This window comes from Phocoena sinus, chromosome 9, assembly GCF_008692025.1.
Source record: "Phocoena sinus isolate mPhoSin1 chromosome 9, mPhoSin1.pri, whole genome shotgun sequence".
NCBI classification, from domain to species: Eukaryota; Metazoa; Chordata; class Mammalia; order Artiodactyla; family Phocoenidae; genus Phocoena; species Phocoena sinus.
The window spans coordinates 56,751,499-56,777,811 of NC_045771.1; the positions used below are offsets into that span (position 1 = coordinate 56,751,499).

A 26,313-nucleotide genomic window follows, 5' to 3' on the forward strand; every position below is an offset into this window, starting at 1 on the left:
CTGTAGGATGGAATGTAAACAACCAGGTGACAACCAGACCCTGTCTATACCATACCTCGATAGGACATTAGCTGGCTGAACAGATGTATGGAGGAAGAAAAGAGCATCCCGTCCTTTCTCTGAGTAAAACATCCTCCAGGCAGTAACGATACAGTTAAACTGTTTTTGTCCAGAACTGATTCTCAACAGTGACAACTCAGGAAGGAGCTAGAATTAGGTGAGTCAAATGAATGACTATCTTTTATAAACAAGAAAAGCAGTTGTTTGATGAACTTCACAAGTATACTTGGAGCAATTAAATACCCACCCCCACACGCGTGCACACACACACACACACACACACGCGCGCGCGCACCTACAGCAGCATCCTGTATTGCATGGAATACATTCTCTTTCTACATGGAAGCAATGCTCACAGTGGTCAAGAGCATTTGCCTTTACTGCAGAGGCAGAGCCAACCTATCAGATGGCAACTCAAAATGTGTTTTACTGCCACTGAGAATGCGTAACGGAGAATCTGGATGGGTTTTCATGTTTGTCTTGGCTCTGGCATTTTCCACGTACCCAGTCCTGGGAATCCTAAAGAAAACGTGTCCTGTTCCCAGCCCTGTGCACTGCCCCATTGTGCTCTACTTCCCTCACTGGTGAAAGTGAAAACGAAACCGGCACAAACACTCCATTGTTAACTATGAAATATGTACTGGCAACTGGAAGTTTTCACAAAACAGACCTGGTTGTGTCATGGCAAGGAGAGGTCGAGTGGGAAGGGAGTTACAGGAGCCTTTTTCGGCTTCTGAGGTGTGTCCTGCACTTTCACTGAGGTGCTGAGGCGACAGGGCTTTGGGTTTTTTCCATTATACTCGGTTCATGCTCTTGGTTTGATTTACTCAGTACTCACTGGCAGCCTTTGCAGGCTTCTGTGGGAGCAACTCGGCTGCCCAAGCCGGGGCACAAACCCTGCCAGGTCCCCATAGTAAATACAACACGCACGAAGAGGAAACAAGCATAAACAATTTATTTTCTTCTGTAAAAGATGACATTGTTCTCTGATCTCTGGTCCTGCTTCACTTTGTCAACTTGGTGGTGCCAGCTGGGTGCTGTAAAATGAACTATTCCAAACAGAAACAGAGAAAATAAGCACAGACTGCATGATGTGCACATCCGTGGGGCCCACATCCAGGCAGGTTCTGAGCGAAGGGGGCTGGTGACCTCTCTGAGCATCTCACATCCCGGTGTGGGTGAGCAGGGAGGGCTTCCCTGACCCCCAGCCCACGAGGGCTTCGAGGGCTTCGGAGTCACAGGGCCTCATAGAACTCTGTCCCTTTCCTTTATTGCACTTGTCTCTGTTTCTAACTATGCATTTCTTTGTGTGACTGTTTGATTAAGATCTGTTTCCCCATTGTGATTATGAGCTCCATGAGAGCAGAGACCTTGTCCGCTTCTATTCACCATGGTCCCTCAGGTTCATTGACAGTGCTTGGCTCATGGAAAGTGATCAATATTTGTTGACTGACTGCCACAACTCCATTTCATTAATTTTCTACCCCAGGATTATCAAAAAGTTTCTGAATCCACAAGGTTTCTTTAATGTTTACTAAACGCTACCAATGCTGGCATTAGAAGAGGAAACCATCTGTTGCCAGAGGCATAAGGAGAGGATGTAAGCAATTTGTTTTTTTGTGATTCTTGTGGTACTAAATAAATGAGTGATGTTAAATAAGGCAATTTGGGGAATCTTATCAGTTCCATATAAAAAAATCCCTGAGTGAACTTTTATAATTTGTAGAGCTGTCAAAAGTCTTCCCATGCTCAGTTATCTTGTTATCTTTTGATTATTTCTACAGACTGGAAAATGTTTTCATATGAAGACGTATGTCTTTTAATAGGAAAGATAATACGGAAAGAAAGAACTTTGGCGAAGGAGAATGTAATTCACTTAGTGAGAATTTTACTAAGTCACTGAAAAGACAGGAGAATATTCTCTCTCTTTCATTATGGTACAAAGTGGATTTTTTCTCCAAACTGTGTGTTAGGCACAGGCATTTGGAGGAAAAATGCTAATTCTCTCCTTTGTCTAATGATTGTATAAAGGCCCTCCAAAAAAACACTGAAAAGTCACTGTAATACTGTTCACTGCAGAACACAAATTGGTTTACGGCAGGCCAATCCTGGATTTCATCCCAGCATGTGAAGTTACTGAGGCCCCAAAAGGAATGACCTCATTTTAAGGTACAGCCTCCTCTCTATCCACAGGTGGCTTCACGGTGGCTGTCCTGCAGAGTGACTGGTTCTAACTGCACGGGCGTTGGCAATTACATCTGGATATAAAAACGTCAACCCCAGCACTGCTCTGAACGGCCCCCAAAGTGGTCTCATGTCATACGGTGAGCATAGCACGATGCGTGCGCTGTCGTGAACGGGCACTTGGATGATTTTAAGGGAGCAGATACACACAGGAGTGAATCAAGAGAACACTTGATTTTTCCTAAGCAATGATACATTTACAAGAGGTTCCAGTATTCACAACTGTGGCAAAAGAAGTTTTATTCTGAGGTCTACATAAATAACAAGTTAACCAGGAGGTAAAAGTTCATGCCTCAGTGTTCCCCACTGTGTCAAAATATGACATGAGCTAGTTGTTTTTTAATTACAATTTTAACAAGACTTACAACATGTCTCAAAAAATGGATTGTTGAATATTTCTGGAATCTCTGCATACCCTTTGTAGAACCCAAGAGGTCTACAGAACCTAGTTTGATACCCTCTAAAGTATTGGATCCCACCGTGGGGAGAAGAGGAAGGGAGAGGGGATGATGGGCGAGAGCCAGAATATAAACATTAGTACTCTCCAAGCCATTTATAATCTATTTGGCGAATTCAGACTTAACCTGGTTACAGACTGCTCGTCTGAGTCTCAGTTTCCCCACTTTCAAAATGAGATGGTTGATAAGGAGTTCCCAAACCACCAAATCCAATGGCAACAGTATCACCCTACATGCTGTATGGGTCAGTTCAGGAAAAAAAAAAAAATAGGGATTTTTCATCATAAACAGAGAAGTTAAGACCTGCTCTCTCCCTGAGCTGCTGTTCATAGGACTTCATGACGATCAGAGTTTAAGACGAGTTTAAGTTTAAGACGATTATGTCTTAAAAAATGTACATACCTTACTTAAATAATACTTTATTGCTAAAAAATTCAGCAGCGCATAATCTTTTTGAAATAGTAACATCAAAGATCTCTAATCACAGATCACCACAATAAATATAATAATGAAAACGTTTGAAATACTGCTAGAATTACCAAAATGTGACACAGAAGCATTAAATGAGCAACTGTTGTTGGAAAATGGCGCCATGATGCAGGGTTGCCACAAAACGTCAATTTGTAAAAAATGCAGTGTCTGCTAAATGCAATAAAATGGAGCGCAATAAAACGAGGTATGCCTGTGTTCTTGAAATGCATCTGCCATAAAGATTACATATAATCACGTTGGTCATGTTCGTACATGTCACTTACGTGCAATGGAAAGAAGCTCCCTCTAACCTGTTCTCTGGTTCTCCACAAATGTAGTTATTTCAATACAGGTCACAGAAGTTGATTTTCAGGGTTTCACAGAAACTCTTCTGATAAGTAGAACCCATGCCAGGCATTGAGTAACAGGCCCTACTTCTCTTCACATCCCCAGCTCCTCCCTGCAGGACAAAGGGCCTCACGCGGTGTTTATGGCCACCCCAGTCTGTGTGTCCCCATTCTGTCCGATGTCTGCAAACTGCTGCCCCTTATGCATGGGGTGAGGACACAGGTGGCCCAATCTGCCGTTACGAGTAAGGACTGAGAAGAGCCCGTGCAGTTCCCATTCAGTCAGGGAATTCCAATGCCCTGAGTGCGGCTGGGTCTCAGGAACCCTGGGTTCTGTGCCCCATCAAGGGAGGCAAGGCAGGAGCAGGGTCAGCGCAGGCTCCTCTAAGGCATGAAACCCAGGCCAGGGGCCCGTCCTTGATTCTACACCCTTGAGAGAAATAGGTATAAACAACCCTTCCTCTCCAGGGGTACATGTGCACTCTGTATACTGAGCAGCAAGAACCCAATACTCCCTAAGGACACCTGAAGGTCATGCAGGAGGCACCCAGTTAAGGGCACTTAGCCCTCCCTTATCAGATGAAGACAAGCCCAGTAGTTTGGCCCTATGTTATACCAACTACAGCCACAACTAGAGTCCGGGCTTATGATGACTGTCCTAAATTAATTTCTACCCCAAAGGCCAACTCTTTCAAGGAGCTTACAGCCTGATAAATAAAACGCCTACATAATTACAAACAAGATAGAAAGCAGTATTATGAAAGACATTAATAAGACGTTACTCTGGAAACAATGGGGGGGGGGGCGGGGATTAATTTCTGCAGGGGGTACCAGAATGGGACATTTGAGTCAGGCTTTGGAAGGTAAGTATTATATTATTAGCATTTCTCCTGGCTGCAAAATGTCAGTTTCGAATCAGTTAACTTGTAAATTTCTTTAACATTCCACAAATCAAGTTGATTCCCAGTTCCTGTATGACATAACTCACTAAAAAATGTGTATTTCCAGGAAGTGGAGTGTAGTCCTTTTCTCTTCAAGAAATACAAAAAATAAATACCAGTTCAGTCTGAAAAAACTGATCCCAGGCCTTTATGTGTCACTGTGTGTACATAAACCAATGTATCACTATAGAAATGGATTTTTCCTTAAAAAGAAAAATAAACAGTGGGAAAAAATTTTAATGTGGTACCCTACAGGAATCATATTCTTTATTATTAAGTTCCAACTATGACTCTTTCAAATAAAGTCTGAATTTGTTCCAGTGTCTTTCCCAGTTGCTAATATTTTTTACTTTATGTCACATAAGAAATACAGAGTATGCAATACAAACTACATACTGAAAAATCAGGTATTTACAACTGCCTTTCCCCTTTTCTGTATGAAATCATTTGTCTCCATTTTCCTGTCTGAACATATCAACTTTCAGCAAGAATGGAATGTTAATTGGTGTTACGCACAAGCTGGGCTATCATTCCTCAAATTTAATAAGAAAAAAAAGAACAAACCCAACTGGGTTTCCTGTTTTTATTTATGGTTTTCAGTGCCCAGTTGTGGGGGATCAAAATACAGTGTCTCAGTTACCGCTCATCCTTCCCTCAATTAATGTACCAAAGGAGACTGGTTCCTTCCATAAGCTCCCCTGATGACTGTCCGGATCGCAAAGCCTATTCAAGCTTCCCCCCAGGGCCCTGAAACAACATACGAAACTACTTCCTAGGGAAGCTGCAGCCTACCTCACCCTTCCCACTGGGGAAACACATAGACTCAGCCCTTTCTGGTGTGATTATATAAGAACACAAGGGCTCACTTGACCCAGCCCAAATTGGAGACTTATCCTTTAAACACCGTCTCATGTCCTGTCTTCTCAAAAGTGACGGTGTATGTTGGGCAAAGAGGAAACAAGAATGATTTATCTTTCAACAACAGCGACACATTCTAAGGAATCCTCTGTAAAAATTCTGATGCCCTAGGTAAAGTATATAATGTTGGGAAAGTATGTGATCTTACACATCCAGGTTCTAGTATCTGTATTTCCAGGGTGAGGAAGCAGAACACTTTTGCAAATTGAATGTTTTTCTAAGGCAAGTTACCTCTCTTAGAGAATTTCCAACTCCCCTCCTGAATTTCTACTTCTCAGCTGAGGCATTACTGGAATTTGGGGAAACAATTCTTTGTTGTGCAGAATATTAGCCTCCTTGTGGCCACCACCATCCCCCAAGTTGTTATGATGACCAAAGATGCCGTCACACATTTCTCAACAATGTTTCCCCCTCCCCCCAGGGCAGTGCTGCCCTTAACTGAGAACCACTTTGAGGCTAAAGATGGACTATATGTAGAAAATGGCATACTGACCCAAGAAGATTCTTTTACTTAAGGCTTAATATAATGCTTTGAGGGCAATGTTTGTAGCCTTCATGGAATCAAAGGAATTCTCCATATCAACCTCCTGCCCCAAATAAGTAGCACAGCAAAGGAACATGACTTGGCTTTAAAAAAAAAATCTATGCGCGAATTCACTGCATGGAAAACAGGTCCTTCAAAGACAAGGGATATTAATGTCTGCTTCTAGGCTCCTCTTTGTATATTTTGGGTGCAGAATTTCATGAAAATTCATCTCAGAAGCAATGAACTATAAGGAGAAATAGAAGCTAACCAGAGCGAGTAGCTAGTATGGTTTTGTGTCTGAATGAGGAAAAAAACAGAATAACTGTCATTCTTTGCCAAAATAGAGCCTTTGGGTTTACTCTTCGTAGTTTGGCTTGGATGAAGCCTTCACCCGGCAGGGTGGTGCTACTTGTTCACAGATCATCCAAGTTCACTGTAAATTTAATTTCTTTACAGTCCACGCACCACAGCTTCACAGGAGTGCTTTCATACACCTGTGCAGGTACCTGGCTGTTTCTCAAACTAGGATGCTGCAGACAGGTCAACATTCCTGGTGCTCTCTCCTCGCTGACCTTGAGCTATGTTTCCCTAGACACTATATATGCAGCTCTGAACACAGTGGTTATGGCAAAAAGCCATATGGCAAAACCATTTGGAAACTTATAACTGATTCCTTTCTAGTGGCTAAGAAGCAACCGTCTATTTCTGCAATGGGTTCTGTCCACAACAAGCCCAGCCCAGATATGTCTGTAGTTGTAAGCATAACACTTTCCTCCTACTGCCTGCTATATAAAAAGTGCAAAGGCATTCTGTCCACCAACTGACCACGGGCAGTAATAACATTAGGGGCCTGGAATGGGGGCAGTTTGTCATTCAAAAGCAGAAAACTAAGTTTAATTAAAGAACAGCACTTTCTCACTCACCACTGAGGTAAGAGCCATCTGAAAACTGTAGATGCGGGCAAGGCCAAAGTCAGCCAGTTTTATTTGTCCACTGCTGGTCACCAGAATGTTCTGTGGTTTTAGATCACGATGTACCACTCGGTGAGAATGAAGAAAGTCCAGACCTCGGAGAAGCTGAAACATCATATCCTAAATAAAACCAAAAAAGAAAATCAATCAATGGTCAAAACAGAAATTCAACATGCTAAATCCTCAGCACTTAGAAAAGTGCTTGGCATACAGAAAGCATTGCATAAATATTTGCTGAATGAATGAATTCGTTTCCCCCTACTGTTCCACTCTCCCATTTTCAAGATCACTACAAAAAATTTCACTCTTGACCTGTATTTCATTAATGAAAGGATGATTTAAAAATAGTTTCAGATGGCATAGGAAATATTCTGGAAGGATGTACACCAAACTGGTGTCCATGGTTAATGTTGGGGAGAGGAAGTAGTTGGTGAGAGAGGGACACTTTTTACTTCATATACTTCTATAGGATTTAATACATGATTCCAACAATTAAAATCCAGTAAACAATGATAACATTAATGATAGTTCTTATTATTATTATAGCACCTATCACTTAGCCGTCACTATGTGTCAAGCATTGCTCTAAAGACCTTCTCTTTAGCAACTCACTTAATCCACACCACAACACTGAGGTAAACAATATCACTGACCCATTTTACAGGTCAAGAAACTGATACCACAGTAAGTGTATATAATTAGCCCAAAGTAACACTACTAGCAAAAGACAGAGTCTTGATTCAAACCAGAGTCCAGGAAAACTGGATTCAAATCCCCAATGCACTTCTTCATTAGATCAATGATTGAATGAGCATGGAAAACCGGGTAAACCATTTAACCTCGCCAAGCCTCAGTATTCAGGTCTGTAAAAATAGGAAAACCTACTTCACAGGATCACTGTTTGTACAGCACCGACAGTAGTCAGCATTCAATAAATGGCAGCACTTACTGCTGACGGTATCAGCTAGCATGGAGGGGGGGGGCATTCAGAAAATAAACCAACTCACATCTTCTTCTAATTTTAGAGCTGATAAAATCAGATACAAAATTTAAAACTCGGAAACTTTCTGAAAGTAGGAATTTAAGATAGTGACCATGATATGGCCCTCTGAAATCTGGGGTTAATAAGACTGACCTACCCCCCTCCCCAAATATTGTGAGAATGGTGTGTAAAGGGAGGATGGAATGATTTTGTTCATATAAAGGTTAGAGAAATGATTAGGTAGCATCAGGGGCTTCAGAGCTGGCAGGGGCTGTGAGGACACACTTGTTCATCAGCTGGACTGTATTTAGTTATTGGTTTACAGTACTGGTATTTCCTTCAGGGAGTTCTATCTTTATATCCTGGCTTATTCAAAACCAAAGCCTTAGTTTTCCACCTATAAAAAGGAGAAAACAGTGCTTACTTTTCATAATACGAGATTTAAATGAAGTAACGCATGTAAAGAAGTAGTTTCTGGCACACGGTTAGCATTCAACAAATGATAATCGTTGAAGTGTCCCGTTTCCTGGGGGAGACAGAGTAACAAACAACTAGAAGAAAATGTGGCCAGTGCCACAAGGTCAGTGAACAGAGCACTAAGCAAGTGCGCAATGACACAGGTGTACTGGAATTCTTTTTGAGCGCCACCTAAATGGATCTGATGAACTGGCTGGGATTACCTTCTAAGTTTCCAAAGATGAAAACTCTGGAGAAGACTGCACTGCTGAGGGACAAACAGTCCTTCAAGACTTAAGAACCACTGAGGGTAAAACAACTTGGAATGAATAAACAAGAGTGTGAAAATGAAGCACAAAATGTTAACGAAAGTAATCTACTGCTGCAGCAAATAAGTCTTTATTGGAAACACATGCACATGACTTGTAAGCAGTGGATTTTAAACAGCATGACTAACCTAAACTAATGTCATGCTGGCTTGTCATCTTTAGCTTCTTATAAACTAAGCACCAACCATTTAAAACAGTACAAAGAATAAATGTGCTTGGTTCATGTTTCATTGTTCAAACAGTTTAAGCAGCCAATTAGTAGAATAAATATGTAAAAATCTGAACCAATTAATTATACTAATAAGGCCCATCTTAATTTATGAAAAGCCTGAACTACTGAGTTTAAATACATATGTATTGCTTTTATTTGTGTATTTACACAGCACACACTACAGTTTCCTTAATTATAAAATTGGTACATGCTTAATGCATATAGAAGCTTTTTAAAAATTTTATTAAAAATCCAGAGGAAGAACAAAAATCATGCAAAATCCCACCACTCAGAAGAGAGAAAACTTTACTGTTAACTTTTATCTTTCACATCTTTTAAACAGATACTGCTATATTTGGAGGTATAAATATATTATATCTCTATATAATATATAAATATTATAAACAATATATATCACATACAATATAATATATAAATATAACATATTTATAAATAAAAATTGTTATTCTGTACACATTTTACAGTTGTTTAAAAAACATTTAACAATTCATTATGAATATTTTGCCACTTCAACAAACTTCTTCTAAAATATAACTTTTTTATACAATATGATTTTTAATGGCTGCATAGTTTTCCTTCCTATGCCATAATCATTACTATTTGGTTTTAGTTGTGTTATTTTGGTACATATACTAAGAGTCTAGTTCTAAAGGCTAGTGTAGATGAAAATGACTTCTTAACATCATATAAAAGCACAGTTTAGGCAGTGAGAACACATATACTGGCACTAACATTGATTCCATGTAATGACACCTATGGATGTATAAAAAGTTGGTTCTACATAGGAATTACCACTCTTTAGATTTTATTAGGCTACTTAAAAAGTTTTTTGGTTAGCAAACTGGGTTTTCTTTTAAACCTATAATATCCAGCTATAATTAGAGTTTTGAACTAGTAAGACTTGAGTTAACGATTTTTTAAAAAATTGCCCCAAATCTCATTTCCTTCAGTAATTCCATTGCGAGGTAGGTTGATGAGCATTATGGGCTTGTAGTAAGTATGATTTGGGGACCCACCCCAAACTTTCATCAGAACATCTAATCTTTCATCAGAATACCTAATCTGAAAAGGGAACACCTAATCTGAAAAGGGAAATATATGCACCTATGTTAGGAACTCTGGTCACAATAGAATGAGAACTCTTGTCCCATTTCCTGAGAATTATATGAATGAATCAACTGTAACACTAAACAAGGCAAGAAAATAAAAAACACCTTTCCTTCAGAATCACAAGCAGTGCTTTGATCAAAGACATTTCAAAGGATTCTCTACTTAAGCTTATCATCTGTTCTATCTCAATTTATAGTATCATGAGACATACTTTTAAATTAGCTCCTCAAGATTTTAAACTAAATTAATCCGTCTTATACAAGACTCAAATATTTCCCAGTAATCCTAGCGATGCAACGCAATGAAACTATGGATACTGCCAATTAAGTTAAACATAGGTTTAAAACCTTTTAATGTTACAATGCACAATTCTGGTATAAAATGTCTAGTCACACTAATGATAAACAGTCACTGGAGGCCCTCAATCTGTATCTTTCTGAAACATGTGACATGGGAGCATGTTTTAACCAGACACCATCATGGAATGAAGTCTGGCTCCCAGTGACTTTAGATGGGGTTTTATCCTTGGCAACTCCCCTAAAAAGACTCTAGACTTCAGTCTGAACACCAGAAGTCTTCAAAGCCTTGTAACAACAATTAGTTTCTCTTAGGTGTTCTAGAGCAGTAATCCTCTTACTTCTTTGAAAACAAAACAAACAAGCAAACTGAAAATCTACCTCAAGCTTTTCTAATGGGAAAAAGTTTTATCACTGGGTCATTTTTTCCAACTACACAAAAGGTATGATTAGTTTCAAAAGATCCTGAAGGGCATCCCTGGTGGCGCAATGCTTAAGAATCCGCCTGCCAATACAGGCACACGGGTTTGAGCCCTGGTCTGGGAAGATCCCACATGCCGCAAAGCAGCTAGGCCCGTGTGCCACGACTACTGAGCCTGCGCTCTAGAGCCCGTGAGCCACAACTGCTGAGCCTGCGTGCTACAGCTGCTAAGGCCCGTGAGCCTAGAGCCCGTGTTCTGCAGCCGGAGAGGCCGCCGCGGTGAGAAGCCCGCACAGCAGAGCGAGGAGTAGTCCCCGCTTGCGGCAGGTGGAGAGAGCCTGTCCACAGGAGTGAAGACCCAATGCAGCCAAAAATAAATAAATAAGATAAACAGATATTGAAAACACCAACTTATTCCATACAGTAAATCACAAAACTGACAGCTCTCAATAGACAATTCTGTATTTTTGGATGCATCTACCTAAATCTAAGTGATGTACTCACATCCTCAAGGTTTTAGCAACAAAAGTATACATCAGTAGCTTACCTACTTAAAAATTAAAAATAAGACATATACAACTTGCACAAGGATAATCATTTTTTTCTCCTTACAATGTGTAAATCACAGTCTTTTCAAATTTATTATCCAATTTTTGACAGAAGAGTCTTCATAACGATTTGTTGTTTCTTATGAAGATCTCCCACCCAGTTTGCTTCTTATGAAGGATGTTAAAGGAATCTCACAGATCAACACCACAAAGGTTTTTTTTACACTAAACTGGTAACATGTTGACTTAAGGTAGGGATTATAATTACAAGAATAGAGGTAACAGAGCATGTGATGATAAAGTCAAAAAGCAGAGGACTACTGACAATAATGAGGGCCAGTCCTGGGATCTCTTTGTTTTTCCTTTTTTGCTGATTACTAACATATATTTGAAAATTTTAACTGTGGTAAGATACACATAAAATTTCCCAGCTTAACCATTTTTAAGCGTATAGTTCAGTAGTAAGTATATTCACACTGTTGTACAACCAATCTTCAGAACTTTTTCTATCTTGCAAAACGGAAACTCTTCCAATAATTTTTTTTTTCTTTGCGGTACGCGGGCCTCTCACTGTTGTGGCCTCTCCCGTTGTGGAGCACAGGCTCCGGATGCGCAGGCTCAGCGGCCATGGCTCATGGGCCCAGCCGCTCCGCGGCATGTGGGATCTTCCCAGACCGGGGCACAAACCCGTGTCCCCTGCATTGGCAGGCGGACTCTCAACCACTGTGCCACCAGGGAAGCCCGCAAAACTGAACCTCTTAGACCCACTAAACAGCTCTTCACTTCTCCCTTCCTCCCAGACCACCCTTCTATTTTCTGTTTCTGTGAATTTGGCCACTCTAGATACCTCATATGAGTGGAATCATAATGTACTCGCTTTTTTGTGACTGGCTTATTTAATTTAGTATAATGCCCTCAAAGTTCATCCATGATGTAGCATGTGTCACAATTTCCTTCCTTTTTAAAGCTGACTAATATTCCATTGTGTGGATATACTACATTTTGCTTGTCCAGTCATCTGCTGACGGACAGACACTTGGGCTGTTTTGGCTATCGTGAAGAATCCACTATGCACATAGGTGTATAAATACAAATATCTCTTTGTGACCCTGCTTTCACTTCTTTCGGATGTATATGCCCAGAAGTAGAATCACTGAATCTAGCCCCAGGATATTTAAAAAATCACAGTTCTCCTGTAAAATGTGCTACAATATTACTATATAAGCAATGAAGTAGTGAATAACAAAGCCTAGTCCTGGGTAGCCAATCAGGTGGGTTCATTCATGCACTGGAGATTTCACTCACTCCTTCCACTTTTGCGCTCAAGGAGAATCTGCCTGAAGTCACCACGTCAAGCTTATTGTAATGTCCACACCGTACTCTACTTCAAAACTTGACAGTGGCTTCTTCACACTTTCACTGATCAATTCACAATGTTAACAATGGGTCGCAAAGACTGCATTATAAACAGGATCCCCCTACTTCTCACTCTGGTCCATAGGAGTACCCAGAGAATGCTTCATCCCGAATCACAAAAGGCAAAACAAATTCCGACAAAGCAAGAGGAGGGCTAAAGCAGGCTCCTTAAAGCTTCAGATTACCTGGAAAGCAGTAATTGGTAAATTGAAAGTAAGTAATAAATGGGAGGACCGGGAGATGAGCCACCAGCCACATGGCAGCTTTGTTCCAAAGGGAGGGGAGGGGAGATCTAGCTGAGGAAGGCAACACACACCTTGGGGCTCTTCAGCAGAAACAAAGGCAAGGCCCCTCCCTCATTGCAAGTGCTGGCTTTCTACTTTTACTGCTTCTATGCAACTGGATGAAAGCATAATAAAAGTGGTTTCCTATATAAATTTTATTAACAAAATACGTATTCTGAAGAGAGAATGAAAAGGAGCCATGTATTGTTCATTCCTGGAAGTGATGATAACGCTGAGTAAGTAAGTACAGGATCAGTCTCAACTAACTAGAAATAAGAAAATCACCACTGATTTTCACCAAGCCTTGGAAATATTGTTGCTGTTTGAGGGAAAACGCAATGGCTAAATGGACAGTCTGAAAGAAGGAATCATTACCTCATCATGACGGCTATTATTAACCCACAGTGGAAAGTCATTGGGAACTGAAACTACAAATAACGGTGTTAATTATAACTTCTTCAGAGCAAGATGTAAAAATCAACATTGCATAAACAAGAAAATACAGAGTATAAGTGACTAGGTTGTTGGCTAATGCCCCAAATGGTTTTGTTCTAGACGCATTGTTTTGTGATCCTTTTTAAATCATTTAACAATATACTGTGGATATTTCCCCATTTTAACACATTCTCTTTATAATAAATTTTTTTTAACAGCATGTTTTTTAATGGCTGTATCTGGACAAAATACCTTCATGTCTTTTCCCATTCTCCTCAATTCCCTCTTTTGAGAATTTTCTTCTCACTCCGTACTTCCCTCCTCTCCAAACGAGGTAATGTATTAGAGAAGTTGGTTTTCCACAGAGTGGAGCATATTGTAATTTGCATACTGTAGCAGACATTGTTGGTTGCCAGCCATGAAGGACTGGTCCAAGGCAACCACACTCCCGTTTGCTAGGAATTGATCTAGAGATAGACATGGGACCCAGTCCTGGCTAATGAGACATATGGGCAAGGTTTGGAAAGCATTTTTCTCCTAATAAGAAGACCACTGTAGAAAACTCTCTGCTGTACTTCCTCCTCACCTCCCAGCCCTCACTCTCTACCTGTGCATCTTACACCAAATGCTACTGCTTCAGGGCATGAACTTGCTACTGTAGCAATCACCTTGAAACATAAAGGGAGACATCACCTGCACACACGGAAATGCCCGAGTGTAATGAGGGAAAGAGTCTGGGTCTTCGATGACATCACTGAAGAGCTGAATCAACTTTGGGGCTGCCCACCTCTAGCCTTGTAGTTAGGGCAACAATAATGCTCTAACTTCAAGCCATTTTTTCATCGTGTTGTATAATTTGCAGTTGAAAATTATTCTAATGAATGTAACAACTAAAATTATATTAAGTAAAACCTGTTAAGTAAGGTCACAACCTTTCATTTATAGCCCCCGCACACCAAAACACCCCCCATGGGGTCTGTACCAACATTCTTTTGTTGCCAACTATCCCATCCAAGTGGTTATCCTTTTGTCTTTGAGACTTATACCTCCTTCAATTAATGCTGACAAAATCCCTTTGCTCATTGCTATCATTTGCTGTCAATCCTTCATATTCCTCAGGGACTGTGGCTCATCCTCTCTAGCCTACACTCACCATATTCCTGCCTGGCTTCAGCATCCCAAGAACACCTTAGCTTCAGAGAACTCTGATTTCTTCAACTCCATTCAATTCTGTGCCATCTACTCCCACAGCTAAAACCAGGAATGTGGTATTACTTAACTCTCATCTTTTTTTAATTAAAAATTTTAAAAGTTACTTTAATTACATTTATTTGGATATCAAAATACCACTTAAATTTACATAAACCTATTAGACAGCATAATTAATTAAACTTGGAGAGCAACTTCTTCATGAGTCATTTGTTAAATCTGCCAATTCCCTCAAGTCTCTGGTTCCACGGTCACTCTATCTTATCCTCTATACAAAGCTTCGTCCTCAATTAGCCCAACTGCTCTCTTTTTCAGCTGTTATACCTGTGTTGCAGAGAGCTGTTAAGGGGGAAAAATGATCACATACATGTCTATTATCAATATAAAGTCAGTCCCCCAACCCTGACTATGTTAGTGCCACCAGGTAATCGTACAGGTCCCTAGTTAGCCCTCGCGGTCCCTGTAGGCTAAATTTTCACTGCTGTCCCCCTACCTTATCATCTCTCTTCCTTCTCTTAGCACACTAGTGTGCACTCCACTTCCGAGAGAAATACCGACGATCAAGGGAAGGCTATCAGCTCCCTGTGCTTCACCTATACGTTTATAAGCACTGGCATCTGGCATCTACCCCTCTCCCTCACCTCCTGGTGGAAAAGCTTTCTTTCCTTCTATGCAGTATTCACCTTCTTCCTATGCTCTAGATCTTCATTCCAGCTTCCTTAAGTCCTTCCCCTCGCTTGACTAACCATTCCCCTTTTCTGTATATCTGGGACTTCCCTTTCTATTGTCCCTTGACTAATAAACAACCCAAGCAATCCCCTTCTTTCCTTAGCCAGTGGTCTTGACTCAGCGGTGCACATTTTCTCATTCCCCATCCACACTGCATCGCTGCAGTGAATGGAGATGCGGCAGCTCTTGGAAGATCACCAGTAACCCACCTGGCTTGCAACAACCAATAGGATGTTCCACTCCCAACTGAATCCTGCATGGCCTTTCACACTGGATCCCTCCCTCCTCTTCACTGTTCTCCAAAATGGAAAGATCTTCTAAGTTTCTGATTAGAAATGTAATGCATCTTCACTGTTAAATCACAAAAAATCAAAATACAAGGAAAAAAAGGAAAGAAATACCACCCACGATTCCTCCATCCAGAGGTAACCACAGTTAACATATTCGTGTATCCTTTCATAATTTTTCTATACATGTATACTCATACGTATAGTTATTTTCTGTTTTATAAATGAAATGCTAGTGTATACAATTTTGTAATTGTCTTTTCACATCATAATGTATACTGAACGCATTTGCATGTCAATAAATACAGGTCTATTGCTTGATTTTTTTGATGTGGGCCATTTCTGAAGTCTTTACTGAATTTGCTACAATACTGCTTCTGTTTTATGTTTTGGTTTTGGGCCAAGAGGCATGTGGGATCTTAGCTCCCCGACCAGGGATCGAACTCACACCCCCTGCATTGGAAGGCGAAGTCTTAACCACTGGACCACCAGGGAAGTCCCTATTGCTCAATTTTTAATGGTTGTGTGCTATTCTGTTTTTTTTAGTATACTATCTCAGGCAAAGGTTTTAAGCATCTATTAAATTATCCACTAAATGCCATTTTTATCATGTTCTATATTACTTGAGCTTGCTTCTGGATTTTGACTCACTTGGTTCAGTTTAGAGTACTTTCTCTTTTAATAATAAAATATTTAGAATATATTTTCATATCAGGTAGGGCTGGGGCTGGTTTCCTCTTCCCATTCTCTGTAAAATGTTCCTGGATATTCTTACATGTTACTGTTCTGGACTGATTTTAAGATTATTTTATTGACTTCCCATATCGTCCCTCAAATTCTTTTAGTATTTTCACTGATTTTTTAAGAAACTACAGATTAATTGGGGGAAAACTGATACTTCTACAATAGTGAGTCTTTCTTTACACAACATGGTATGGTTCTTTTTTTATTCAAGTCTTCTTCTAGGTCCCTCAGTAAAGTTTTGTCATTTAAAAAAATATAATTCCTACACCTCTGAGGCCCCCACTAGAGTAGATCTCACTCTCATCCTTCCTTACATGTACTATTCTGTTTCCCCACCAATCTCCTTCCTCAAATCTATCATTTACTCTCTGGCAAAGCTGATCTTAAACTTGCAAAGGTGATTTGCAAACCTGAACCTGTCAGATCATTCTCACGCTTGAACACCCTCGGACAAAGCCCACGTAACTCTCTGGCCTTGCCTCCTGGAATTCCTGTGGACTTCCTCCATCTTCACTCACTAACTGCCTTACGGCCCCATCTTCTGATGAGAATTAGGGTCTGTTTTTTGTGTGTTTTTTTGCGGTACGTGGGCCTCTCACTGTTGCGGTCTCTCCCGTTGCGGAGCACAGGCTCCGGACACACAGGCTCAGCGGCCATGGCTCACGGGCCCAGCCGCTCAGCGGCATGTGGGATCTTCCCAGACCGGGGCATGAACCCGCGCCCCCTGCATCGGCAGGCGGACTCTCAATCACTGCGCCACCAGGGAAGCCCTAGGGTCTGTTTTAATCACTCTTCCTCCACATACACTAGACTCCCAGCCCACTGTATTAACAGGTACCAATAAATATTCAGTGACTTTTCAGAGAGAAGTGAGGCCCAAACTAAATTGGAAATGACCAAGAAATCTATAAAAACTGTTAGCTTAAAAAGAACTTACTGATTCCTCCCAAGAAGGAATCCTTTAGCAGGTAACAAAATTCCAGGGAAATCAGAAAAAAACAGGTTTGGATTAGGGCATAGGGACCAAAGAGGCATAGCATATAAATCAGTATTCCTACCTATTAGTTATTAAAACATCTTCATATGTGTGTTAAGACTTGTAGCTCATTGTTTCATAAATATAATACTCCTAGGCCTATAATGAACACATTTTTCTACAGCGAGGGGTATGACTACAAGCAAGTCACATACCCTCATCCCTAAGAGAAGCATTCTATGGATCAAATCGCTTTGCCTGAGTCATCACTTGGATGCAGAACTGGACAACTGGCTAAGTTTCCTAATAATACTATAATCTCATATTGTCACATCAGTGTTTCTCAAAGTACGGTGTCTTAATCCCATGCTATTGACTAAATTCTATTTCATCTTCACCACCAGCGAATTGACTAACCAAGTCCTAACTTTTCTGGACCTCAGTTTTTCATTTACAAAAATCAGGATAAATCCTGCCCTGCCTCTGTGGAACTGAGATATTTGATTTTTTTTTATAATATACTTGATTTGTCAAGTATATAATACAAAATTTTAAGCGCTATTGAGCTGGACTGTAAATTCTCTGAGGAATGGGAATGTGGTACACCTTTATACTCTCCACAGCATCCAACAGGATACCTTACACAGAGAAATCTGTTAATTTTACTTGATTTGATGAATCACTCAATAGTCTATAGATAGGCATTAAGCTGACGTATAATGACTTTTGCTCTTGGCTCTGCACAGGAGTTATACAGAATATCCTCACTAATTAAACTGATTCCTGAGTCATTAGTGAAAAGGCTACGATCCTGCACTGTGGTTTATCCCTTATTCGCTAAGAATTTACTGAATGCCAAGTGGAGGCGCAAAAGAAGTACAAAAGAAATTCCTCTTGGAAATGTATATAACTTAAGGGAGCCACCTGCACGTGAGATGTAAATTTCTATTTTTGAGGGCAGTATGATTTAAAAGAAAAGAGCACTGGATTTAGAGCTGAAAGCACCGGATCTGAATTTTTGCTTACTAGTTATATAATCTAAGGCTGGTCACTTGCAACTGTTGTGGGCCTGGGTTTTCACACTTATAAAAATGGAAATAATCTCAAAAAGGAGAGACTTAATAAGATACTATATAATATTATACTATATATGTATATATAAATATATATAGTATTTAAGTAGGATATTAAATATTTAAGTACTTTATATAGTATAGAGTACACACACATAATGAATTGCTACCATTTATTAAAAAGAAATATGAACCCCCTATTATGTGTAAGGCATTGTGCTAGGTGATGTTACTCACACACACCTAAGACAGAGACCCAGGGAGCTCCTGTTTTCACAGGGAGAGAAGATATAAATATGCACCTATACACTTCAGTCAGCATATGGCAAGGACCACAAATGGCACAGGGGCTACAGGCAATGAGTAAGCACTGAGGAGGAAGCAGCATCCCAGCCCATCCTGGCGGTGGGCTACTATTCAGTTTGATGTGGGGAAGCATCCGCCTAGAAGACCACACTGGCAGAGGCCTAGAGGAGGGCAAGTGCTTAGGTATTTGGAGACCAGTAACAGCCCCCAGAGGGGGTGCACTGCTAAATGGGACCACACTGCTAAGAGCTTTGTTGCTGGCCTGGTGCAGGGAGTTTATAGTGTCATGTCTTGTAGTCAATAGAAAGCTGGTGAAAATGTGTAAAAAAATGGCATATTATTATTGATATTTTAGTACACAGAGTGGATGGGAGGTGCTGTAAGAAGGCTATTATTCTACTCTCGACATAGGACAGTAAGAGTCTGAACTAGAACATTAGAAACATTAGAAAGGGAAAGAGAGAAAAGGCAATCCAAGAGACAAATGCAATACGTTAGTGTTTGTTTCCAAATGCAATACGTTAGTGTTTGTTTCCACAGGTCAACTTTAGTGAGCCATCTTCTGAGAGCTCTGCTACATCTCCAGGTTAGACACTAGGTGAACTTGGGCCGGCTATTTAACCTCCACTTCCCCTCCCCTCGCATCCAGCCTTGGTTTCCTCATCTGTAAATGCAGATAATACTTTCCTGAGGGAGGTTGTGAGGACTAAAAACAATGTGTGAATTTCCCAGCTTGCTACCAGGTTCAGAACCGGTGCCATGAAACAAGAAGAGGACCTTGCATTAGCAATGGCATCTAGCAACACCCTAAGTTCAGATCTATCTAGTTTTCTCCAGTTAGGACATGAACAGTCTCCCATCTTCCCAAACAGTCATTACTAAGGTCAAAAAACACCACTGTGTGCATAGTATACAACCTTAAAAATATTTATTATTTTATTTAAATCAAGTGTTATGTTGCCTGTTCTTAATTCTGAAAGTCTAAAGCTTGCTAGCATTTTAGGGTCTCTAGGAGGGTCCTTAGAAATCATCTGTTATTATTCACCGAGTGCACTGTATGTCCCTCTTTGTATATGACCCAACTTCCTAAGGTGGTTTTAAGTTGCTTTTTACCTATCCTGGGACTGATTTCTCTATGGAGCCTCCAACTGTTGAGGTTCCCTCAAACTATCCTATGGGTGTTTTCATGGGATAATAACAATTTACTATAAAAATGCAAGATAAACTTTTACTTAATCAATATATATATATTCAGAAGCTACTACTGAGTAGGGAAAAACATTACTAATGAATTTTTTTACAAATTAACTTCGGTTGCTTTCCCAGCTTAAATAAGAACTACAATTTGTGATATTATTTCCTTATGTTACGCATTAATGCTGAACTGTGTGCATTCCAATACAGAGAGGGGGAGAGGAGCAAAGGAAAGTGTTCTCTGAAAAGAACACAGCTTCATTTGGTCGAAAAAATGGTCTTTACAAGAGTTTTTATTATAGGTCGTAAAACATTGCTTACCACAATGTACCTCTTCCTTGAAAAAGAAAAGCAATCCCTGCAGTGGTGAGAAGCCGAAAACAACACACTGAGCATATTCGTGCCTCCTTCCCATAAACACATCTGTGCATATTCTCTGTTTTGGGTTGAGCTGCATGCACAGCTGTTTATGGGGGCTCAGAAGAGGCAGCGCTTCAACATTTTTTATTTCGTGTTGTTTCAAGGACTGAATTTTTAAGCTGAAGCCTGTTAGGAGAGAGGCAGCAAATGCATCTCCAGGGGAAGGAGGACCATATGCTCCTGGCTAATAACTTCTTCAGTCTACAGGAAGAAGAGACTCTGGGTGGTCATATCTAGTCAGGAAAAGCATGGAGGCCAAGAGAAAAGGGGGGATCTTTAGGCTAAATAGAACTGAAGAGCATTCACCAAGGCAAAAAACAAACAACAACAACAAAAAAAAAAAACCACGAGAACTTGGTTAAGAACCTAAGGACTATCTTACAAAGAATTCAGCAAGTTAACATTAAAATAGGCCATTCAATAGGAACTGTCTAGGGAGAGATGGACAGCACCAAGGCTAGGAAACTCTTAGTCTCAACAGCACTCAAATACTAAGTAGATTTAAATCTACTAAATGTACAAATGTACTAAAATCAGGTAGATTTTATATACCAAGTACTGTTCTGGTTTAAGGATGCCCCTCCCCTAAATCTTTTCCCGGCCCACCTAAAACCCCCAGTCAGCTTTTTGGATCACTCTCTTTCCAGGCACCATAAAAATCATCTTTCACTTCTCCTTAAACTGATCCAAGGCCTCACCTTGGTAAACACCTGCCCATCCAACTCCTACGATTAAGACTGCTGAACACTTCCTAACACCATACACAAAAATAAACTCAAAATGGATTAAAGACCTAAATGTAAGGCCAGACACTATCCAACTCTTAGAGGAAAACAGAGGCAAAATACTGTATGACATACATCACAGCAAGATCCTTTTTGACCCAACTCCTAGAGAAATGGAAATAAAAACAAGAATAAATAAATGGGACCTAATGAAACTTAAAAGCTTTTGCACAGCAAAGGAAACCATAAACAAGACCAAAAGACAACCCTCAGAATGGGAGAAAATATTTGCAAATGAAGCAACTGACAAAGGATTAATCTCCAAGACTTACAAGCAGCCCATGCAGCTCAATAACAAAAAAACAAACAACCCAATGCAAAAATGAGCAGAAGACCTAAATAGACATTTCTCCAAAGAAGATATACAGATTGCCAACAAACACATGAAAGAATGCTCCACATCATTAATCATTAGAGAAATGCAAATCAAAACTACAATGAGATATCATCTCACACTGGTCAGAATGGCCATCATCGAAAAATCTAGAAACAATAAATGCTGGAGAGGGTGTGGAGAAAAGGGAACCCTCTTGCACTGTTGGTGGGAATGTAAATTGATACAGCCGCTATGGAGAAGAGTATGGAGGTTCCTTAAAAAACTAAAAATAGAACTACCTTACAACCCAGCAATCCCACTACTGGGCATATACCTTGAGAAAACCATAATTCAAAAAGAGTCATGTACCAAGATGTTCATTGCAGCTCTATTTACAATAGCCAGGACATGGAAGCAACCTAAGTATCATCATCGGATGAATGGATAAAGAAGATGTGGCACATATATACAAAGGAATATTACTTAGCCATAAAAAGAAACGAAATTGAGTTATTTGTAGTGAGGTGGATGGACCTAGAGTCTGTCATACAGAGTGAAGTAAGTCAGAAGGAGAAGAACAAATACCGTATGCTAACACATATGTATGGAATCTAAGAAAAAAAAAATGGTCATGAAGAACCTAGGGGTAAGACAGGAATAAAGACACAGACCTACTAGAGAATGGACTTGAGGACATGGGGATGGGGAAGCGTAAGCTGTGACAAAGTGAGAGAGTGTCATGGACATATATACACTACCAAACATAAAATAGATAGTTAGTGGGAAGCAGCCGCATAGCACAGGGAGATCAGCTCAGTGGTTTGTGACCCCTAGAGGGGTGGGATAGGGAGGGTGGGAGGGAGGGAGACACAAGAGGGAAGAGATATGGGAACATATGTATATGTATAACTGATTCAGTTTGTTATAAAGCAGAAACTAACACACCATTGTAAAGCAATTATACTCCAACAAAGATGTTAAAAAAAACAAAAACAAAGACTGCTGAGGGAAAACCACCACACGAAGGCTGGAATGGTTACCTGCCCTAGTCTCCAATTTCATCTAGGCTCTCAGCACTGCCTTCTCTGTGTCTCTGGCAAGCTCCTGTTTGTTGTCCACAATGGTTACCACAAACATTCAGCATTTGTTTGTGTTTCCAATTATGTGTCTCAAAAGAATCTTAAATTCTAAATTCTTCCTTCACCTCCTCACCTCACTCATTCATGGCTCCAACATTTAGTCATATTCTGAGCATCCCAAGTCATAATGGCAGCTGGGACTGCTCCCTTGAGTTTCAGACATGCAAACTTCAATGCTTCCTGCTCATGTTCTCTAGAATATTCCACAACAACTGATCTCAGTATGTCCCAAATAACAATACAGTTTCTTCACTGCTATCAAACTCTGTTCTTCAGCCTGTATTTCTTTTTTTTTTTTAAAGGGAACACCTTTTAAATTAATTAATTAATTTTTTTACTTTTAAAAAAATAAATGTATTTACTTTATTTATTTTTGGCTGCATTGGGTCTTCGTTGCTGCACACAGGCTTTCTCTAGCTGCGGTGAGCGGGAGCTACTCTTTGCTGTGGCGCACGGGCTTCTCATTGTGGTGGCTTCTCTTGTTGTGGAGCATGGGCTCTAGGCACGCAGGCTTCAGTAGTTGTGGCTCACGGACTCTAGAGCTCAGGCTCAGTAGTTGTGGCGCATGGGCTTAGTTGCTCCGCGGCATGTGGGATCTTCCCGGACCAGGGCTCGAACCCGTGTCCCCTGCATTGGCAGGCAGATTCTTAACCACTGCGCCACTAGGGAAGCCCCAGCCTATATTTCTTATCTTATATAATGGCACCACCATCCACCCAGATGATCGATCCACAAATCTGACAGACATTTTAGATTCCTTCTCTTCTCCCAACCATAGAGCTAATTAGTTACCTGGTGCTACTAATTGTAGTTCCTAAATTACCTTTCAAATCCAATCTCTACGGTCCCTGTCAAGTTGCCTGTATCTCTTGCCTGTATGACTGCAATGTAGCCTAACACAGCACCTGTTTTTCGCTTTAAGCATTTTAAATCTTTTCTCCACAGTGTTGACTAAATGATATTTCTAAAATGTAAATCTGAATCATACGGAAGTCACCTACCATTCACTGTAAGACAAAGGTAGAATCTACCTACTGCCTAAAACACTTTCATGTCTGATTCCGAACTACCTCTGGTTTTCATTTCACTGTTTCTATGCTCTGAAGATGATCTGCTCTATTACATTATATCTTTGTCCCTTTGCAATGCTGTCCCCTATGCCTAGGAATTCCCTCCACTGCCCTGCTCCCCAACACACGTATCTTGTACATCTGGTTCTTTCCAATTTGTCTTTCAGAACTTATTTTAAGTAGAGTTTGGCCAAGTTCTGAGCAAACCCCCTCACACCCACAGGCTAAGCCAAGTGCCCCCCTTCTATAAACCCACAGCACTCAGTCTAGTTCTGTTACAGAACTTACCCTACTTTACTGTAACCGGGATGTCTCCCTCACTAGATTAGAGCCCCTCTACACTAAGGAAGGAACTGGAAATGGGGGTGGGGTGAGAAAGATAAAGGAGCATGCCAAGTATTTTACAGACATTATTTTTTTTTACCCAGGCACTCTGCATACATTATTTCATGTAATTCTCACAGCAACCCCTTGAGTAAACTCATATTCATTATTCTAAGTGTGTGTCCCAGGCCAGCTCTTGAGCCAGGCGTGGTGTGGGCTGGAGGGCCACAGTGCTTGGTCTCGTGGAGCTGTCAGTGGAGGAGGAAGGAGGCCGATTCTGCAAGGTCAAGAAGGTGCCGCCCACACAGTATTGGCTCCACCTGACTGGGTGCCCCAGGTGTACTTGGCCTCTTCAGCTGTTCAGTGAATGAGTACAAAGGAAATGAACAAACAGTGTTTTAAAAATGTGCTATGACCCAGCAATTCCACTTCTAGGAATTCACCCTACAGAACCAACAGCACGGTTCAGAATAAGTCAAAACAAAGAGCATCAATGCTATTTTGTCTGACAGAGTAAAAAACAAAAAACAAACAAAAAACCCCAAGCACCTAAAATGTCTACCAATGAGGGAATAGTTAAATAAATTATGATGAGTCTACAACGTAATATCAAGCAACCGTTAGAAAGAACCTGGGTAACTCTAACAGGCTAGCTAGATAAATTGATATCGAAAAGAACATGCCTTAGTTAGAGTAATACAGACAGCTTGATTCTATTTTGATAAAAGAAAAGTGTACATATTTATGTATGTGTGAACATGTCTGCATTAGGGTGGCCAGATAAAATACAGGACACTGAGTTAAGTTTGAATGTTAGATAAACAACAGATAATTTTTTAGTTTAAATGTGTCCCTTGCATTATAAGGGACCTATTTATATGAAAAAATTATTTGTTGGTTATTGAAATTCAAATTTAACTGCATGTCTTTATTTTGTCCTGTAAATCTGCCAACCCTATGTGAACACATATAAAAATCGGTGGAAGGGGATGCAGCTACGGTTAAAGGTTGTTACCTCTGGAGCTGGGGGTAGAAAGGAGGAACAAAGGGAAGAGACTTCTGCTTTTTTTATGTAAAGTGCTTAAAATGGTCAACTTGTAGGTGATTTTTACTTTTTTGTGCTCTCCTAAAGTTGCCAAAGTTATATATATTTATTTAAATGTCCCTTTTACAAATGACAATTTTTAAGTTACTAGCCAGCAATCTTTTGAAAATATAAAATGTAATGTCTCTGATAAATTTGTGAAATAAGAATAAGCCTATAAGGATCATTTATAAAATACTCCACAGAAACAGATACCAGAAAGCTTCAGAATTTTCTAAGAAATGAGATAGCTCATTTTCTAAAAGATAATTAATAGTGTTGCTTTATGTCTTCAACAGACTACTGCTGCTTAAAAATTGTGAGCAAAACTTATTCAGGTTTTTTTTTTTTAACCTCCACTTCCTGACACATCCTACAGACGAATCAGTGCTCAATAAATTGTATACTTTTACGCATTAAGTAAGAGCAAGAGGTGGTTCAGAAAGACAGTAAAATAATCCATTTGAGGGGAGAGCTAATGATACAAACAGTTATTGGATTGTTTTTTAGACTCAGTTTAACTGTTGAAATATTTTAGAATGAAAGCTAAATGAATAATGCACTATCAGAATAACCCCAAACTTTCTTTAGGCTGAGAGTCAAAAACTTAAAGTCTGCAGGCAAAACAACCAACGTAAAAAACCCCAAGTAGCACACATCACGAGACTTTATCTTGCCTTGACTATTTCCAGCCCCTGCTTTTTTCCTCTTGTTTGCTGGAATCAGTATACATGGTCTTTCAAAATGGTTTCTGAAATGTTTTATCTGGCCCGTAAGGCAGTAACCCAGATTTTAGCAAGACTTTAGGGTCATCTCAGACTCTGTCAGACATGACACCTGTTAGCCCAGAGGTACCAGGTCTGCCAGTGCTTACTGGTGGTTCCTTAATAGCTTGTATGTCAACATAGTTTGCTTTTATTTTACACTTTTATAGTACCTCTAAGAGGAATACGGTATTTGCAGCCCCCCAACACACACACACACACACACACACACACACACACACACACACACACACACACAATGTATTTATAAAGCAGTACAATGGATAAGCTAAAAGGATTGTTTTTCATCCTTCAAGTTCATAAAACTCTTCTCCTCTGGCATTGTATTTTCAGCATTTTCCTGGTAGACGAGATACAGGCTGGAAATTGAATGTTTTTAACATTTAAAAGCCTAGCTATGACGTTTCACTACCTGTCACGTATATTT

The 26,313-nt window shown here is 40.2% G+C and overlaps 1 protein-coding gene across 4 annotated transcripts in view; it reads right to left on the bottom strand.

Moving 5' to 3' along the window:
* The window catches only part of CDK6 (cyclin dependent kinase 6), a 234,408-nt gene that overhangs the window by 116,745 nt on the left and 91,350 nt on the right, over window positions 1-26,313 (bottom strand). For all 4 annotated transcript variants that reach the window (XM_032643379.1, XM_032643381.1, XM_032643382.1 and 1 more), the window contains exon 4: window positions 6,889-7,056. In XM_032643379.1, the coding sequence (XP_032499270.1) occupies window positions 6,889-7,056 (168 nt within the window). The remainder of the gene's footprint in view (window positions 1-6,888; window positions 7,057-26,313) is intronic.